Source organism: Myotis myotis, unplaced genomic scaffold, assembly GCF_014108235.1.
Source record: "Myotis myotis isolate mMyoMyo1 unplaced genomic scaffold, mMyoMyo1.p scaffold_m19_p_8, whole genome shotgun sequence".
Taxonomy (NCBI): Eukaryota; Metazoa; Chordata; class Mammalia; order Chiroptera; family Vespertilionidae; genus Myotis; species Myotis myotis.
The window spans coordinates 7,070,433-7,091,392 of NW_023416390.1; the positions used below are offsets into that span (position 1 = coordinate 7,070,433).

Consider the following 20,960-nt stretch of genomic DNA (forward strand, 5'->3'; position numbering starts at 1 on the left):
TCTTTACAAAAACAACTGTCCTTTAAGAATAACATTAAAAAAAGAATAACATATATAATTGAATATATTGGAAACATATAAGAAGAAAAGGTAAAAGTATTAAAGCATCCCAAGAACAATAAAATACAGTGGAATATTAGCCAATGTTATGTCAGAGGTGAGTCCTTTTATCAGAACAATTCTATTAGGTGATCCATATTATATAAAATTTGAGACCAAATGGCTTCTGTTATAGGAAGGCTGCAGCATTATCTCAAATGTTAGAGAACAATTTTAATATAGTCATAATAATCACATGAAAAGGCAAGAATACTGATCATGTTGATGGTATTTCTAATATTTGGAAAATGTTATCAAAAAGTATAAATACTATGCAAATTTTGAAGACCATGGCAGAAAAAAATTAAAGAGTAGCAGTAACAAAAAATAAAAAATATTAGACAAACGCTTATTAAATGACCAAATAGCAAAGCAGAACTGAATCATTAAGATTAAATATGTGCTAAAAAGCATTAAAGTATTAAAATTCTATTACAATTAGATATGACTCTTATCCTAAATATTAAAATAGATAGCAACAAATATGCCACATAACATGTAAAAGGTTGAGAATAACGCAAAGCAGAGAAAAATGAAAGACATCTCACTATTCTCATTGTGGTTATTATTTATGGAATGGATAAAATATGTAGAAAATGTCACAACATTAGATTAACACATTAAAAAAACCAACATGCCACATCTACCTAAATAATTTTGTAAAACAGCTGAAAAAGCAAATTTCATCAAATTTAGACAGTTTATAGTGGAATAAATATGGCGAGGATTAACTAACCCTAAGTTTCACAATGGGCAGCTTCTAGCCGGTTGGTTGAAGCTGGGTCTTGGCCACACAAGGATCATTGGACAAGAAATCAGTTGAGCTGGACTAGAGCTGCCCATTTGTCTTAATAATGAATGCTCCACACTGTCTGTTAAGTAAAGAGAAAGAAAATATGGATCAGAAAGAATGCATGGGAGGCGATAAGTATCAGTTAGAGTAGGCGAATGCAGGACATCAATGAACATTTAGTGAATACTTGCAGAACGCATGACATTAATTCTATTAGTGTATCATCAAGTGAGAAGCTAGATATTTGGAGGGGCCAGAACTCAGGGGAGGCTTGCTCACTGCTCTCTGAGAGCTTGAAATCTATTTATTATCTATGTATCTATGTATCTATGTATGTATCTACCTATTAAAGCTGGGGACTGACACAAGAGCTTAAGATAGAAGAAGCACCAGGAGAGAGCCCAGGTGGGACTGCTTGGGCTAAGTCAGAGCAAAGGGGGCCTTGGAGACAGGTTCAGGGACTTAGTCTGGAACAAGCTGCCATTGTCCATTGCTCCCTTGGTTGTGAGCCTTGTGGGGTCCCTTAGAATTTAGGAGATATATGCCTGTTGGGGAAAAAGGGGAAGGGAAAGGCGCAGGTGTGCTCCCTGCAGGGAGAGCACACCCTGGGACCTTCGTTTGTGAGTTTTTAAAAAATACATGTTTTGATTTCAGAGAGGAAGGGAGAGAAACATCAGTGATGAGAATTATCGATTGGCTGTCTCCTGCACGCCCCCTACTGGGGACTGAGTCCAAAACCCAGGCATATGCCCTTGACCAATATCGAACCTGGGACCCTTCAGTACACAGACCGATGCTCTGTCCACTGAGCTAAACCCTCCAGGGCTGGTTTTTTTTTTTTTTTTTTTTTTTTTTTTTAATGTGAGCACCTTCCTTCTTTTTTATTTTGTTTGAAACTCATATAGTAACCAGTAGGATAGCCACTCATGTACCAAGAGATTAACATAATTTCCAAAGCATCAGGATCATTAAGAGAATCTGGACCTATAGGAGGTGGAGTGTTTGAAAGTTTTTAAAGGCTGAGAGTTTAGGGGAGAATCTCAATAGGATATTCATCCGTTTTATGCAGATGTGCCAAAATGAGATTTATTCCCTTAATTTCGCATCTATCCTTGGGTGTGGTTGGCACATGGCACTAATTTGACTTCTGCTATCTGTCTCCCTAAGTGGGGTGATTTAAGCTATTTATCCTCTGGTTGGGGAGGAGTCTAAACCATTTACTCTTAAGTGTCCTTGGTTAGGGAAGATAGGATTTTGTGTTCACTAGCTGGCTGTAAACTGCTTGACCATTTAACTGTTTCCCTATTCTACTTGTCACGTCTTACTAGCCTGTCTCATTTCCCACTCAGGGACTTCCATCTCTAAAATCTTTTAGGTGTGATGATAAATTATGATGTCTTCAGTGACTGCTTCCTGCTGACAAGAGCTGTGGTCCTGGCCTACATAGGGTATGGAGATCTCTCTGATCTACGGAAAACAAGGGAATGGGATTTGAGCCTGGAACAGAGAGGCTGTTAGCTGATTCTTCCAAAACAGGGGGTAGGCCAGAATCCCTGAAGCATCATTCATCATCTTATGGAATTGTACCATTCCAGAAATGAAGTTAGCAGACTGCTTCATATTTCACTGACTCAATTAATGCAGTCCTAAAAATAAGTCAGTTCAGTTAAATTGTTAAGTCTCATTTCAGGAGGCCAAGATGCAGATGGGCTCCCAAAGTGAGACCTATATTGTGTAAACAAGCAGTCAGCTATTGAATAAGAGGTATGCCTATGAAAACAGAAGGAAAACAAAGGTTAATGATCACAGCAAATTATAAAAGGTTTGGATTCTGTAAGACTTGTCAGTCCAGAAGATTTTTAGATGTAAGGATAGTTTCTTTCGCTGGAATGAAAGCAAGCAGTGACAATCTGATCTTCCTTATCTGCAGTTTGGACATTTCTGGTGATTAAATTCTGCATGGTTTACATAACATCGGTCATTAAGATTCTTTAACTTTGAGCTGTCTCAGGTCCTTTGGCTGTAATTTGCAAGTGCAAAGCTCAGAAAGAAAATTTTAGTTCTCAATAATTCCAAGTCAAAGGATGGGGGAAAATGAAACATCAGTTTGGAAGAATACTAGAAAAAAAATCAGGATCCAATTTAGTTTGTAGGTGAAAAATAAAACTTTAACTAGAGGCTAATCTCCACAACTGTGTATTATAGATACTATTTTTATTTTTATTTATTCACAGTCAGGGCTAGATTCTATTGAAACATAATTTTCCCCCCTAAAATCACCCTAATTTTTTTTTATCAAAGATGGCCAAATCAAGACTATTTACTTCCAGTTTCCATTTAGACTTATTTGCATAAAACAAGAATAGTAATTGATCATAAAGGCTCTCTTAAATCTGCTTTGCTGGAATCTCATAAGGAAGCTCCAGATTGAACTTTAATTAGCCTCTCAGGGCAAAGAAGCCAAACCACATAGCTATCATCAACGTTTGCCTGAAATACCTATAGATTTGGGTGAATTCCTCAAGTTCTGGGGGGTTCCCAAAATGTCTTGAGGTTCTTTCTTTGCTGTCTCCTAGGAAAAGACTGCCATGAACCATGTGAATAAGCAAGGTACCAGGCCATCTCGAAGGGGTTTTTATTGGCTTCCAAAGTCAATCTTAATTTATAACTTAAATCTTTCTTGTGACATCCAGAGTCTAGGCATGTCTCTCTACTTACAATCTATTTTAGACTATCTCTTTTCTAGTGTTACAGTATAAATGTTTAGTATCCTATATAATAAAAGCCTAATATTCAAATTGACCAAATGGCGGAACAACTGGTTGCTATGACGCGCACTGACCACCAGAGGGCAGGCACACAACACAGGAACTGCCCCCAGCCTGCAGGCTCCAGGCCAGCAAAGGCGGGTGCCAGTGGCTGCCCCCCCCATAGCCCCGCCAGTTGCCCCACAGATTGGCCCTGATCGCTGGCCAGGCCTAGGGACCCTACCCATGCACAAATTTCGTGCGTCAGGCATTTAGTATAAAATAAGTAACAGGTCAACAAAGAAACAAGTTGTTATAACATTCCTTCTATTTTTGAAGACATCAAGTGGTTTTAAAAAACATGATTTTAAGGGACAAGAGTTTGGCAGAAGGCCATTTATAAAGTTGCCCCAAACCCAAAATGTACCCTTTAAAAGTTGGCACTGGTAGGACAGGCATATAGATATCTATGCTCTATTATAAAGAGTAATCCCATCTATCTGTATCATCCTGATGTTTTTGTGTGTTAAGATTAGTTTGAGTCAAAGAAACAACCTCATTGGTACTAGCTTTTGGGTATTTTGGGCACAGGCCAGTTACTAATTTAGGGAATCAAGCTGTTGCATACATGTTTTAGATTTTGAATAGGTTCAAAAATTCCCACATTTATTCCAGGATCTCTACAGCAGTACTGTCTGATAGAACTTCCCATCTTGATGGAAAGGTTCTAGATCTATACTATCAAATATGGTAGCCACTAGCCTCATGGAACTATTTAGCAATTGAAATGTGGCTAGTTGTATTTGGGGAACTGAATTTTAAATTTCACTTGATTTTAATTACTCTAAAATTAAAATGAAGTAGCCTTATGTGGTTCGTGGTTACCATATTGGGGAAAGCATGGTACTATCATCTAGGCCAGCGGTTGCCAACTGGTGGTCTGCGGACCACTGGTGGTCCGGTCCGTGAGGTACGAAAGGTTGGCGACTGCTGATCTAGGCTATATCAACCCACTTACTGCCACTTCACTAGGCAACCTTGACTGCCAGGGAGTTACTTTCAATACTTCTGCCTTGCACAATGCTCTTTTTGTAACACTCATTATAGTCAGAGAACACAGTCAGTATAATTTACTGAATTTAGAGAGATTTGTGACTAAAATATGATAAACTTTTGGAAATGTTCTATGGATGCTAGAAAAGAAATAGTTTTCCCTTTGCAAGGTACAAAATTCAATATGTATTATATATAATATTTTTTTGGGTCTTATTTATTCAAATCATAAAGTCATGATATTAAAGTCTCCCAGTTGTTTTTTTCTCCTGGTATTTCTAACAGTTTTTAATTTTATATTTTTTGATGTTACATTAGACTTGTTTATTCATTATAGATTTACTCCTTTATCACAATAAGCAGGCCTTCTGTATCTTGTTTAATGTTTTTTACTTTGAAATTGACTTTCTTATATAAATGTCATTCCTCCTCCTTCCCCCAATGTTGTTTCCATTTTTTTGATACATATTGACTGGCAATGACTCAACCTAGTGTTCTTTGCACTTATGAAGCTAATTTTTATTTTTATTACAGTACTAGTTTTAAAAGTCAAATAGTGGTTAAAGAGTAAATAAAAAAGGGCTCCAACATTACCTTCTCCCTCTCCCCCACTCCTATCCCACTTCATTTCTTCACAAGTGGCCACATTCACTGAGTTGTTTCTTCTACTATTTATTTCCACATTTCTTTCTATATTAATTGAATAATTCCATGACCTGAATGGGCCCTGATTTTTATTCTGGGCTGCCTATCCAATTACAACCCTAAAGATGACAGGGAAACTCAGAGCATCTGAGAGTGGCAATTCCCCGACCATGTCATGCCAATTCAGCAGTGCTTTCAGCAGTGAAAGTCCTAATGAGATGTGTAGAGTCGTTACCCAAGGACTCTCACTAGTACAATATGCTGCTGAAGAAGTTGGCCCCTCCAACTTGCCACTTTGCTGTCTGGGGGGCCAGAGGTACAGTACTCACCCTGAGGACCATCAACCCAATTGCCCAGAAAGGACCTGGAATCTTGAAGCAGGGAATCAGTCTTTGTGAAATATAATGGTCCCATCTATTTTAAACTAGAGAAACTGGACATCATGGTTCGTTTGGCATCCCAAGCCAATACTGCTCAGGTTCTGGCAGAACTGAAGGAATATATCACAGAGGTGTATGCTGACTTTGTTCTTTGTGCAAAGTTGTGTAGGCCATTGGATGGTGTGCCATCAAGGTGGAGCAATCTGCAGAACTTTGTGTCATCACATTGCTTGATCTCATCCAGACCAAAGCAGATTATGTGGTCCAAGAGTCGATTATTGTTATCAGGGACATTTTCCACAAATACCCTAACAAGTATGAAACCATCATGGCCACTGTGTGGGCATTTACACTCGTTGGATGAGCCAGACGCTCAAGCCGCTAAGATTTGGATTGTGAGAGAATATGCTGAAAGCACTGACAATACGAATGAAACCATAAGAAACACAGGAGCTGGTACTGCAGGTCTTGAGTTTGGCAACACAGGATTCTGATAATCATGACCTCTGAGATAGGACTATATTTTTTGGAGGCTTCTCTCTATGGACTCTGTCACAGCCACAGAAGCAGTCTTATCTGAGAGGCACCGACCTCTGAGAAGTCAGATCTCATTGAGCCAAGTTTGCTGAGTGAGCTAATCTGCCACATCGGTTCTCTGGCCTCTGTGCACTACAAGCCTCCTAGTGCTCTTGTGGAAGGAAGCCATGGACTCCATTGCAAACACCTGTCAGTGCATCACAGAAGCACTGATGCAGGTAGCAGCCCTGTTGGCACCACCACCGCCACCACCCTGAACAGCCTCGGGTTATTCTCTTCTCAAGGTGACCTGAGGGGCCTTTTAAACCTTGACCTTGGTCCCCCAGTCAGTGTGCCATAAGTGTCCTCCATGCAAATGGAAGCAGTGGATCTCTTGGCAGTGACCTTGGTGGGAGGCAAGGGAGGAAGTCCAGCAGTGGGACAGTCCTTCATCCCATCATCCGTGTGTGCAACCTCTGCTCCTTCACCTACTCCTGTTGTGGTCAGCAGTGGTCTGCATGATCGATTTGAACTCTCTACAGGGATAGGTATGGCACATGATAGGTATGTGGCTCCTAAGGCTGTCTGGCTGCCTGCAGTCAAGGTTAAAGGCTTGGAGATTTCCGGAACATTTACTCATCAGCAAGGATACATCTATATGGAAATGAACTTCACCAATAATACTTTGCCAACATGATAGACTTTGCAATCCAGTTTAACAGGCATAACTTCTCCCTCTCAACACCTTGAGCGCAGTCATGAAAATAGAACCGCTAAATAACCTGCAGGTGGCTGTGAAAAACATCGATGTCTCCTACTTCAGCTGCCGTATCCCACTCAATGTGCTTTTTTGTAGAAGACGGCAAAATGGAGTAATTATTGCCAATAAAAATGATCTTTAGTTTCAGATGAAGGAATGGCACTTTAATGCTGTTTCCAGCAAGTTGCAAAACAGCATTTATACTATGCCAAGCAGAATGTGGAAGGGTAGGACCATGGTGTACCAATCTCTGAAGCTCATTAATGGCATGTGGATCTTGGCTGAGCTACGTATCCAGCCAGGAAACCGCAATTATACACTCGCTGAAGTGTAGGGCTCCAGACGCCTCTCAGTACCTCTATCAGGTCTACGACAGCATTTTGAAAAACTAATAGACTGGTCACCAAGATTGGTGCAGGCCAAGAACTCTTAACTGGAAGAAATTGTATTGCCATGTAGAATCTGAACCCAACTACACTGAGGCCACCGACCAAGGTAGTAACTAGTCTAACCTGTGCTAACTTTAGGGCACATCCTGCTGGATGGTTTTAGCTTCCTGCAGCTATTTGTAACCACTGCTTCAGTCATTTCCCACCTCTTGCCCCTGCTGCTGCTTACTTGTGGGCTTCTCCATATTGTGCCAATGCTGGAGTTTTTAAGTGCAGTTTGGTATTTTGTAATTGAGAGCTCATTTCAAGAGCAGAAAAAGACAAAAAATATTAAAGCAAAAAGAGTGTCACTTTAAAAACATGCTTAATATTCTTTGGAAGTTGCTCTTATCCTATAGGTTACCAGTTCATCCTCTCTTGTCAAGCAGTAAAACTTCAATCATTTATATATATGTATATTTAAAATATGTAACTGAAAATAAATAGCACGTATCTAATATGAAATGGCTAATTCAAGAGAAGTATATTTATAGAAAATATTAACATCAAAGAAAGTCTGTTTTACATTTTGATGCAACTTTAGTAACACTGTAGACTTTCAGACTACATCAAAATTAGGGTTTTATTTCATGTTTGCAGTAGTGATAACAGCAGTGAAGGAATGCAGTGAGTGAAGACGGTGAGGGGATAACAGAGGGTGAGGAGTCTCCTTAAAGCTGACTATTTTAGTATGGAGCTCCAATACCTGGGATGGGTCAGAAGCATAAATATGAATGTGAAATAGCTAATCTCTTTCATTTTACTGTAAAGAGTGTGCTCACTTTCCTTACCAAAGTATCCTGCAAACAGGATTCAAATGACCATACTAACTGTTAATCAGTAATGATGCAAGAGTTTTACCAAGAAACTAGGTCATTTGGGAATAAACAGAATTCCCTGCTATATAGTAGAGTTGAAATCTATTGAATATATACACACATCTAACTAGATGATCACTCTTTGGCCCACATCTGATTTAGAATACACGAGCACAATTCCCAAACTGGAAGAGATGAAATATTTTCATCTCCTGCTAAATTTTATTATTTATTTAAAATTCTCACCCAAGGATGTTTTATTTTTTTTAAGAGAGACGGAGGTGGGAAGGAAGAGAGGACATCAATGTGAGAGACACCAATCAGTTGCCTCCCACATGTGCCCAGTCAGGGATGGAATCCGAAACCTACGTATGTGCCTTGATCGGGAATCAAACCTGCAACCTTTTTGTTGTACAGGATTCTCCAACCAACTGAGCCACCTGGCCAGGACTTATTTTTTATTTTCAATTTTTATTGAATTTATTGGAGTGACACTAATAACATTATACAGGTTTCATGTGCACAATTCTTTAATACATCATCTGTATATTATATTGTGTGTTTACCACTCAAAGTCAAGTTTCCTGTCACCATTTATCTCCCCTTTACCCTCTTTTACCTTTCCCTCTGGTAATCACCATACTGTTGTCTGTGTCAATGAGCTTTTTAAAAAATTCCTTCACCTTTTTCACCCAGTCCCCTCCTCCTTTAATAGCTGTCAGTCTATTATCTGAGTCTGTTTCTGTTTTGCTTGTTAGTTTATTTTGCTCATTAGATTCCACATATGAGCAAAATTATATGGTATTTGTCTTTCTCTGTCAGGTTTATTTCACTTAGCAGAATACTCTCCAGGTTCATCTGTGCTGTCACAAAAAATAAGATTTCCTTCTTTTTTACAGCTGAGTAGTATTCCATTGTGTAACTGTACCACAGCTTTTTATCCACTCATCTACTGATGGACAGTTGGGATGTTTTCAAATCTTGGTGATTGTAAATAATGCTGTAATGAACACATGGGTGCATATATTTTTTCAAATCAGTGTTTCAGGTTTCTTGGGCTATATTCCCAGAAGTGGAATCGCTGGGTCTTAAGGCAGTTTCATTTTTAATTTTTTAAGAAAGCTCCATACTGTTTTCCAGTGGCTGCGCCAAATCTGCATTCCTACCAACAGTGCACGAGGGTTCCCACATGTTCACCAACACTTTTTTGTTGATTTATTGATAGCCATATTGACAGATGTGAGATGGTAGCGCATTGTGGTTTTAATTTGCATTTCTCTGATGATTAATGACACTGAGCCATCTGTATGTCATCTTTGGAGAAGTAACTATTCAGATCCTTTGCCCATTTTTTCATGGAATTGCTTGGTTTTTTTTTTTGAGCTGTTGAGTTATAGAAGTTCTTTATAAATTTTGGATATTAACCCCTTATTAGATATGTCATTGGTGAGTATGTTCTCCCATTCATTGGGTTGTCTTTCCACTTTGTTCATTTTAAATTTCCTTTGCAAAAACATTTCAGTTTGATGTAGTCCCATTTGCTTTTCTTTTCCCTTGCTCAAAGAGATATATAAAAAATATTACTATCAGAAATACTGACTTTATTGCCTGTGTTTTCTTCTAGGATTTTTATGGTTTCAAGTCCTACATTTAAGCCTTTAATCCATTTTGAGTTTATTCTTGTGTATGGTGTGAGAAGGTGGTCTAATTTCATTGCTTTGCTTGTATCCGTCCAAGTCTCTAACACCATTTATCGGATGGGCTACCTTTATTCCATCCTATGTATGTTCTTGCCTGGCAGGTATTGACTGTAATGGCATGGGCTTCTTCCTGTGGATGCTCTGCTTGTGGAGTTTACTGGATCCTGTTCTGTTGTTTTCTGAAGCTGGCCACTGGTTGTGCTCGTTTTGGGGCCTCTTGGGAGGAACTCTGGTGCAGGCCTATGTTAGATGCTGCCCTGTGACTGGCCCAGGGAAGGTAACCTGCTTGGAGCTAGAAAACTATACACAGTTTATAGCTACCTCTGCGGGGCCTAGGTGCGAACAGGAAGGACCAAACTATGCACCAAGGCCGGCTTTTATTAGCACCAGGCCCGGGGGCAGGCCAGCAAACGTCTCAAGGCACCCAAGATCTGTCTCCATCTGCCGGCTGCCTGTTAGACTCAGTCACTGAAAGAGCCTCTGGTGGTACTTGAGTTGCCTGAGCAAGGTTCTCAGCGAGTCATCAGGTAGAGGTGAGTGGTTCTCACCAGATTGACACAGGTTCAAACTGAGTGCCAGTGCTAGGTCTGAGGCCACTCAGCAAATGTCCCATGCAGGGCCCACAGACCTTTGTGGTAAGTTGGGGTCTTAGAGTAATCAGGATGAGGCCAGTAGAGTTTATAAGGCCCAAGCCAATCAAGATTTGGCTGCATGAGGGAAGGCTGTGCATTGGTTGGGTGTACAAAGAAAAAAGAGTCCCGGTGCACAACCCACAAAACTAAGTCTGTTCAAGATTCTGCCAGGAGCTGAAGCTCCGCAGGGAGGGGCTCCAGGAGTTGGGAGATTAGAGCTAATAGATCTTCTGTGAGGGGGAGGTTCCAGTCAGGCTTCAGAGAAGGTGGGAGGAGTGGCCCCTTTCACAGAGCCACACAACTCAGTCTGTCCTGGATTCTGCCCAGACATTGGCAGTGTGGGTCCACCAGGAATTCGGAAGGAGAGGCTATCATATCTCCTGTTAGGGGGTGGCGCCAGTTAGGTTCATGGGAAAGAGGGGGCAATGGCCCTCACTACAAAGCCACACCAGTCACTGATACCCCCGAGTCTATCCAGACCTCTGTACCCCAGCTCAGGCAGCTGACTCCTCAGTAGTACATGAGCTCCACAAAGTGGGGCTACAGGGAATCCAGAGGGTAAGGCTATTGTATTCCCTCAGGGTGATGCCATAAGGGAGTGCTCCACCCAAGAAAGATGGTGTCTTTGGTGTGGGAAGAGGGGTCCTGGCGGCTGTCCCTTCAGCTGTCTTCCCAGAGCCACAAACCCCAGTCTCTCCTCACACGACTCTAGTCTGCTCCGCCCTTCCTCTGCCAAAACCCTGGGTAAGTGGCTGCAAATGAGATTTTGTGCATTGGTCCTTTTGAAGGCAGTGTGTCTCTAGCAGACTCCTGTCTCTCCCTGGCAGAATCCCCAGAGATTTTCACAGCCAGATGTGATGTGGGTGCTTCTTCCTGGTGTTCTGGGCTGGGGAGCTGAGCTTGGGGTTGAGACCCACTCTTCTTAGGGGTAACCTTTGCAGCTGAGCAGTTGGAATCTCAGTTGCCTCCCATGGGAGCAGAATCAGCCCTTTTCATGTCTCTGCCCTTCCTACCAGTCTCGATGTGGCTTCTTCTGTAAATCCTTGGTTATAAGACTTCTGTTCAGCTTATCTCCAATTGGTTATTCAGGTTGCTTGTTCCATATTTTAGTTGTAATTCCAGTTTGGTCCTGGAAGAAGGTGAGTGTAACATACTCTGCTGCCATTTTGGATCTTCTGCCATAAATTTTACTTTCCATTAACATAGATAATAAAAATCTGAGCATATGAAATATCTAGGCAAATTCATAAAAACAGAAAGTAGGTTAGAGGTTACGAGGGGCTGGGAGTGGGGATGAGAAATTATTGCTTAATGTGTACAGTTTCCATTTGGGATTATTAATAAGTTTGTAAACAGATAACTGTGGTGGTTACTACTTAGTTTTCCACTTAAAAATAGAAAATGTTAAGTTATATATATTTTACCATAGTAAATAAAGCATTTTTGACCATGTGTGGTTTATTACTTATTCAAAACTAATAGAAATTACAGTTAATTTGGGGTTCTATTTCCTTCACATGAAAGAATTCACTAATTCTGTATTTCTGATTACAAATGTGATATAATTCTCCAAAGCTGTTCCTTTCAGAAGAGAAAGTTGGAAAACTTGAAATATGATCAAGAAAAAGAAAACAGAAAAAAATAGTCAAAACAAACTTCTTACTTTAATTGGTTCAGGCTGCATCACAGGTGCAGGCATAGCAATGGCACTTGAAGCATAAACCTGGTGATATGTTCCTTGAACTCCATGATCAGAATAGGGCTATTACAAAAAAAGAAACGTATTGCCTTTCATTTATTATTTAAAAATACTTATTCAGCTCTACAATGTACTAGGCATTTTGCTACACAATGGAGAAACACAGATGCAAAACACATCTCCTATCTTTAACTTATAGACTGATCTCGGACAGACAAGTAGTCAAAATTACCATAAGACCTATAAGACATGTATAGGGATGCATGGGAGGAAAGGTAAGAACTACTTGATTTAGCTTAAGAAAGTTGGGGAGGTAGCCAGTCAAGTTTTCTAGTGGAGCTGAAGCCTGAATTTGAAGAATTAGGGAAAGAAGATGGGACTAGTATGCACAAAGACATCGAGGCAACCAAGAACACATCTCCTTTGGAAGACCTGCGTAGGCTGTCTGGTATGGCTGGAGGAAAGAATATACACTAAAAAAGAGCTGAAAGAGAGACATTAGAGCAAAAAGGAGGGAAAAGATCACGTAAAAGCAGATTTTTGGCCTGTCCAACAGATGGTGGAACCATTTATTGAGATATGGAATACAAGAAAAGCAAGTTTGATGCTTATGTAATTGTATGTAAGGGGGTTGGAGAGAAGTTAGGTTTATAATACAGGGTGTCACCCCAAAATGTATAAACACTTTAATAGCTGATAGCTCAATTTTGAAAATAAAATGTATTTTAATAAATACTGACTTTATAATTATTCAGTGTGTTCATACTTTTTTGGGGACAACCTATAAAATCTGAGGTATCTGTAGGACTCCTAGTAGCAATATACTGTTGATAGAAAGCTAAATGGCTCCATCTAAAGTGTTTTCTAGTTAGCAACCTACTTTATTAATTAACTTACATCTTTGCCTACACCTTCTACCAGAAACATTAAAATAAAAGCATGCATATAACATTTTTATGAAAATATCATAGAAATAGTACCAGTTATAAGCTAATATAAGTAGTAGCTCCAGAAAAATCTTATTAGAGTCCACTGGTTTAATACCAAAAGTAGATTGTGGCTAAAAATCTAGTGTTAAAGAATTCTTACCTTACTTCCCCCTCCCCTTGAAAACCAGAAAAAACAAAAAGAACCAAAGATAGATTAAAAAAAAATACCATCATCAATTAAACAAGAAAATACCCATTATCCCCAAACCACGAACAATTTAAAACATCTGACAAATGCTATGCAATTTGGACCCATATAAGTGAGGACTATGAAGCCTCCTCAGACTTCAGGAAAAATAAAGATCTGCTTAAAAATCAATGTTCTAAAAGACCTATTGAAAAAGTCTTAAGTGTAGGGGTATGTTAGGCCAATGCAGCAGCAGGGAATATTTTCAGAGATCCAATTTCATATTTTTTAATAGCAGGGGATATGGAATTGAAGGAGAAATCATGTTTCCATATTTTTATCTACTGCCTTGTCTTATAGCTGAGGAACACTGCTGGAGGTCAAACAGGTTGAAGGTAGAAAGGGAAGTAGCAATTACTACAACCCAATACAGAAAATGATTCCCAGAATGCTAAAAACCGAGGGAAGAGCATCTCAACCAGGAGACTTACAATACCGTGCAAAGCAGCTTCAGACAACAGTCTGATCTTCCCACCCTCTATTTTGACAAGTAGTTGGTCTCATGTAAAAATTAGCATTAAGGTAAAAAGGAAAAGCAAGCAACTTAAGCATGCATACTGCCTCTTCAACTACATTAAGGAAAGACAAAAGTTGAAGGGTGAGAAATTACCCTAGAAAAACTGGAAAAGTTCAAATAAATATAATTTTTTTGAATCTTAAAGAAATTATAATAACATGATCTCTAAAAAGGAGCTCAAAAGAGAGATTTTAAGCCAACATAAATTTATAGGCAATGATGTAACCAAAGTGGCAGAGATTGAGATAAAAAAGATTAAAAATAAGAGAGATGAGATGATGCCCTGGCTGGTTCGCTCAATGGTGCAGTGGTTCTCAACCTTCCCAATGCTACGACCCTTTAATACAGTTCCTCATGTTGTGGTGACCCCCAACCATAAAATTATTTTCGTTGCTACTTCATAACGATACTTTTGCTACTGTTATGAATCGTAATGTAAACTTCTGATATGCAGGATGTATTTTCATTGTTCGCGACCCACAGGTTGAGAACAGCTGGAGTGTTGGTCTGTGCTACGAAGGGTTGTGGTTTGATTCCCAGTCAAGGGCAAGTAGCTGGGTTGCAGGTTTGATTCACCACATGGTTGGGACGCATGTGGAAGGCAATCAATCAATGTGTCTTGATGTTTCTCTCTCTTTCTCTTCCCCTCTCCCTCCCTCCATTCTGCTCTCTCTAAAAATCAATGGGAAAAATATCCTCTGGTGAGGACTAACAAAATAAAATAAAATACATAAAATAGATGAAAGCCTTAATAGTCATAATAAAAATAGAATAAACACAATGAGAAATATAGTCATAGTTACTTTGAAAAAGTATAAAACAAGTACCATAAAATAATTACCTGAGAGATGATAGATATGAAGGAAAAAAAGCGATCTAACGCCCTGACCAGTTTGGCTCAGTGGATGGAGCGTTGGCCTGCGGACTGAGGGGTCCTGGGTTCGATTCTGGCCAAGGGCATGTACCTTGGTTGCGGGCACATCCCCAGTAGGGGGTGTGCAAGAGGCAGCTGATCAATGTTTCTCTCTCATCGATGTTTCTAACTCTCTATCCCTCTCTCTTCCTCTCTTGTGAAAAATCAATAAAATATATTAAAAAAAAGTGATCTAACATATACATAATTTGCATTCTATTGTTTAAGTCACCCAGTCTGTGGTACTTTGTTCCATCAGCCTTTGTGTAAACTATACAAGTATCAAGCAGTTATTTTGTTTTCGTTAATCCTCATCCGAGGACATTTTTCCATTGATTTTTAGAGAGAAACATCGATCTGAGAGAAACACATTTGAGGATTGGTTGCCTCCCGCATGTGCCCTGACCAGGGCCAGGGATCAAGTCTGCAACGGAGGTATGTGCCATTGACGGGAATCAAACCAGGGACCCTTCAGACTGTAAGCCAAGGCTCTATCCACTGAGCAACCAGCCAGGGCTCAGCAGTTCTTTGATAGCTAGTCTTATTTTCTTTCCGACTTTATAGACAAAAACATGTTGAACAAGGATGTAAGAACTCAAAGAACATAGCATCCATGTGCCTTCTTTAACAAAGATACTTGCAGATGTAATCAACCAAGTGATAAATGGAGGAAGCGACGATGAATGAAGAAATCCCGGTAAAGGTATTTTTTTTAGTAATCATTAAGATTCAACTGTGGACTTTATTGTTCAAGAACAAAATTATAATGTTATGTGTTAGCAATATAAAAATAGTACAAAACATTTAAATTGGGAGGTGGGTGCTAATTTCCTAATCTTTCACAACACCGATTTCAAACATGCATGTGCAGTTCCTGGAAAATATCTGGTAAGGTTATTAGTAATGGTTCAGGAATATAATTTAAAGACATGCTAGTCACCATCTATAGTTATAAAATAAATCTGACTTATGTTTTTGAAGGAAGAATTTTTAAAAAATTTTTCTTGGCTTAATTTTTATGTGCTTTTAATTGACAGAATGTTAGCAACTATATAGATTGATAGACAAATCAGAAGCAGTATTTGGTATCTTACTCTTTAAAGGAGATCGAGTCAGGAATGAGCCTAGTAAAGCAAACAGTTGATATGAGAAATGATTCTGAACTAGTTAGTGAAGAAGTCAAAGATGAAGCATTCTTAGATATAAAAAAGGAAAAAGATAAGATATGCAACTTCAATGAAGGTCTTGAACAAACACTTTTAGAAAAGAAAAAGAAATAAATGTAAGATAAATTACTTGGAGACTATTACGTACTTCTGGAATGGAAGCTTCCATCAGAGACAGCGGAGGAGGAACACATCCTCCATCTTGTGCAATTTCCACTGGTTGATAAAACACCTCAGACGGCTGTAGGTATAGGAACGGAGCAGAAGAGGCAGGAGACTGAAACACAAAATCATAGTTCCAAATATGATTAGTTATGACATTTAAACCAAATGATTTACCCAACAGGTGAGAGAAATATTTGTTTCATATTTTTCTGAAGTTCTTTTTCAAGGATAGCTTAGAAGTATCTCAGCAACAAATCAGGAGCTCTGGGGTTGTTATAAATTCCAGTTGTGTAGATGTCATTTAAAAACTGTATCACTAGTAAGGGCTACAAGTTCTTAGTGCTTCAGAACCTCATCTATAAACTGAGATAATTTTATTAAGATTACTACTAAAGGCTGTAATAATATAAACAATGGTATTTAAACTATCATAACCATCTATTCTCAGCTTTGTGACTCGCATGGAGGTGGAAAATGTCAAAAAAGATGAAACAATCTTTTGGTGGGATACTATTTGTTATCAAAGTTGGGAGATGGAATACCTATTTGAGAGCATAGGTCAAACAAGCAAAATATGAAGGCTAGAAAAATGTTAAAATTTCCAATAATACTAATAAAAATAAGTAATTTTTCACGTTTTTGCAACACTCATTTATAAAATGCTTTCACTAACATAGTCTCATTTGATCTTCACAAAAATCATTAGAAAACTTACAAAGGGATAGTAGTCTCATTACTTCTATTTCACAAATGAGGAAGCTGAGAAATATAGTGATTAAATAAACTGCCAAAGGTATCACAGTTAATAAATAACAGAGAAAGATCTCTAACCTAGTTCTCCTGATTTTAATATTCATGCAGTATTCACAAAAGCACAGTGAAAAAAGTTAATATTTACCTGAGGAACACTCCACTGCCACTGACCTGGTAGACACTGTGCAGGGGCCTAAAATGAAAGAAAAAAGACCCCACAGATAATAAACAAGGGTTAAAACTGGATTATTTACATGCAAAGAATGGAGTTGGACCCCTATACCTCAAACTATGTACAAAAATGAACTCAGAATGGATCCAAGACCAAAATTAAGACCTAGAACTATAAAACTATTACGAAAGAGGTCATAAATCTCCATGACTTTGAATCAAGCAAATTTTAAAATTATGACATCAAAAGCACAAGCAACAAAAGCAAGAAAAGAAAAAAGATAAACTGAACTTCATCAAAATTAAAATCAATAATGTGTTGGCAAGGATGTGAAAACATTAGAACTTTTATAAATTGCTGGTAGGAATGTAAAATGGTACAGTCTTTTTTGTAAACAGCATGACACCAAAAGATTAAACACAGAGATACCATATAAACTCAGTAATTCAACTCTGAGGTGTAAGACCTAAGAGAAATGAAAACATGTCTGCACAACAACTTGTACACAAATGTTCATAGCAGCATTATTTACAACAGCCCCAAAATAAAAATAAAATAAAAACAACCCAAATGTCCATCATCTGATGGATAAACAAAATGTAGTATATCTATATAATGGAATATTATTCAGCCATAAAAAGGAATGAAATACTGATACATGCTACCACATGGACAAATCATGAAAACATTATGTTAGGTGAAAGAATAATAAAAAAAGATCATATTTTATTTATTTTTTTGGGGGGATCAAATGATATTTTTATTTTGAATGTTGATATTTGAAGAAAGGAGTAAAATATTATTTTTAAAGAAGATCCTTTTTAAAAATATATTTTTATTGATTTCAGAGAGAAAGGGCTTAAGAAAATATTTTAATAAAAATATCTGAAGTAAAATGATTTATATATAGATTTGTTAGATAAATGAAATCACTACTTATGAAGTGAAAAACACAAAGGAGATAAAACCTGACTAAACCATGAATTACCTGATCTGATTAGCAAAAATTGATAAAGCTATCAATCTTGATTTTGTAAAAAGAAAGGGTAAGGGACTATTTTTATCAAAATGGGAATTTTAAGGATAGACTGATGAAGAATATATAGCTCAAAAGAAGTATGTGAAGTAAAATTATTTCTTATATTGTAAAATATATTACAAATTGGTACCAAAATCTTTCCTAAGTACATGAAGGCAACATACTTTCAATTTTATAACTGCAAGTAGAAAACCAGAGTTAAAGTATAAAACTAAATTGCATTAGAAAATTTTCAGAATACATCCGCTATGTCAAGTGAGCTATAGCTGTATGTTAATCAATCAATAAAGAAGGAGCTGGTTCAATAGGGTGCAAGCAGAAAGGGACTTTCCTTTTCCACCCTCCACTTCAAAAGCATTGTGCTGTGTAGTCTTCCTTGCCCTTGGAGAAAAATGAGGACAGGTCACTTTTGGGTGTGGTAGATTCCAAATGCCAACTCTCTAGTTAGAACTTTTGATTCCAGCAAGACTATGCTAGCCCTTGATTCTAGAAGTTTACTTTACACAGATTATTTCTCTACTAAGGTAATTTCTCTAGAGTTTTTTTGGAAAGAGTCTCTTCTGTGAGGTTCACACCTTGCTCTTGGGAAACAACCTTTAAGCAAAGGTTTAACACATTCCCACTGTAGACCTTCCCTCCTGGCTCTGCCTCCCGTAGATGACTCCAGCTTTTTCTTTGAACTTTTTTTTAGGAGAGGTCGGGTCCAAGTGATACCATCTCACAAATTTCAAGGGAATATTAAGCTTAGTTATTTTCAGAAGTCATCTTCACTTGGTTGAGGAGGACTCTTAACTCCCTTGTTAAGCTTCCTTCTTACCAATCTTCCCTACCAATCTCCTTCCCCTTATCTGTGCACAAGGTGGGCACTGAGTTTAAGATCCCCAAACTGGTTTCACAATTGGTTTCTCATGTTAAATGGTCTGGTACTTAACGTTTGTGTTTGGGGCCTCTGCTGAAAATCTGAGCCAGTTTAGGAAAAGTCATGCTACATATATATTTTAAACAAATATCATTAAGTTCTATTTTTAGTAAGTGAAAGAAACACTTTAGTTTTATATTTAGCATAGTAATATAATAATAAGTGACCTCCCCCAAAGCCAGTCTAATACCAGAAAGAATTCCAATGGCCTTAACATTTTATGTGGGTCTGTTTTAAAAGTTCAAAAAGAAAAAAAATAAACAAATGCATTCTCTTTCACTATTTCAGAGTATGAAAGAATGTGGTTTTATTTTTGAATGGTATAGACCAGAGGCTGGCAAACTTTTTTTATAAAGGGCCAGAGGATGAATATTTTAAGCTTTGCAGATCATAATATCTCTGTTGTAAGTACTCAACTGTGCCACTGTAGCACAAAAGCATCTACAGACAATATGTAAACATGTATGGCTGTAGTTCAACTATGCCTTATTTACAAAACAACAAAATAGTCTGGCATTACAGTTCACTTATCCGTCTCCAATAAGAATGAAAAAAAGAATGCTGGCTAACCAAAAGATGCTATCATAATATAATCACAATATAATCGCGATTTTAACATACATTACAGTTGACCCTTGAACAACATTGGTTTGAAATGCGTGTGTCCATTTATACATGGATGTTTTCAATAAATGTTGGCCCTCAATATTTATTTTCAATAAAATTGGCTCTCCACATCCCCAGTTTTGCATAGATGAATTAAAACAACTGAGGATGTGAAAGACAGACAGTACGCATTGTTCTATGCCATCCTATCTAATAATAGACAAACATGGTAATTAACCATACCTCTGCTATGCTTCCCATTGGCTAATCAGGGTGATATGCAAATTAACTGCCAACAAAGATGGTGGCCGGCAGCCAGGCAGCTGAAGTGAGCAGGAGGCTTGCTTGCTCCAGTGATGGAGGAAGCCAAGGTTCCCTGCCTGCTGCAGCTGGGCTCTGAGCTGCACTCTAAGCAACAATGTTACAATTATAGAAGCTAAACAATCCCCAGAAACCTGCTTTCAGCCAGCCGGCCTGGGAGCTGGAGCCGCAACAAAGTTTCAATTACAGAAGGTAAATAAATCCCAGAATAAAAAAAAAAAAAAGGAGAGACTGGAAGCTTCAATTGCAGGCTTGGCTCGTCTGAAAACAGCCCTCAGCCCCTCATCCAGGCTGGCCAGGCACCCCAGTGGGGACCCCCACCCTAAAGGGGGTGTGGGCAGCCTGAAAACAGCCATCAGCCCCTCATCCAGGCTGGCCAGGCATCCCAGTGGGGACCCCCCACCATGAAGGGGGGTATGGGCAGCCTGAAAACAGCCATCAGCCCTTCACCCAGGCTTGCCACGCACCCTAGCGGGACCCCCACCCTGATCCGGGACACCATTCAGGGAAAACCAGCCGGCCCCCACCGTGCACCATTCCTCTGTCCTATATAGTAAAAGAGTAATATGTAAACTGACCCTAACAGCAGAAAGACTGGGAATGACTGGTCACTATGACACACACTGACCACCAGGGGGTAGACACTCAATGCAGGAGCTGCCCTCTGGTGGTCAGGGCGCTCTCACATGGGGAGCTCTACTCAGCCACAAGCCAGGCTGACGGCTGCCAGTACAGTGGTGGTGGTGGGAGCCTCTCCTGCCTCCTCAGCAGCGCTAAGGATGTCCGACTGCAGCTTAGGTCTGCTCCCCGCTGGCAAGTGGACATCCCCTGATGGCTGCTGGGCTGCCAGAGGGATGTCTGATTGCCAACTTAGGCCTAATCCCCTGGGGAGCAGGCCTCAGCCAGCAGATGGTCATCCCCCGAGGGGTCCCAGACTATGAGA

The 20,960-nt window shown here is 39.1% G+C and overlaps 1 protein-coding gene and 1 pseudogene across 1 annotated transcript in view; one reads left to right on the forward strand and one right to left on the reverse strand.

Annotated features, from left to right (window-relative positions):
- Positions 1 to 947: 947 nt before the first annotated feature.
- Positions 948 to 20,960, reverse strand: part of BOLL (boule homolog, RNA binding protein) — a 32,339-nt gene continuing 12,326 nt past the window's right edge. Inside the window, exons 7-10 of the mRNA XM_036319556.1 lie at positions 17,106 to 17,153; positions 16,191 to 16,319; positions 12,235 to 12,333; positions 948 to 971 (exon numbers count right to left, since the gene is read on the reverse strand). Of these exons, the coding sequence (XP_036175449.1) occupies positions 948 to 971; positions 12,235 to 12,333; positions 16,191 to 16,319; positions 17,106 to 17,153 (300 nt within the window). The remainder of the gene's footprint in view (positions 972 to 12,234; positions 12,334 to 16,190; positions 16,320 to 17,105; positions 17,154 to 20,960) is intronic.
- On the forward strand, positions 5,408 to 7,385 carry LOC118661071 (annotated as a pseudogene).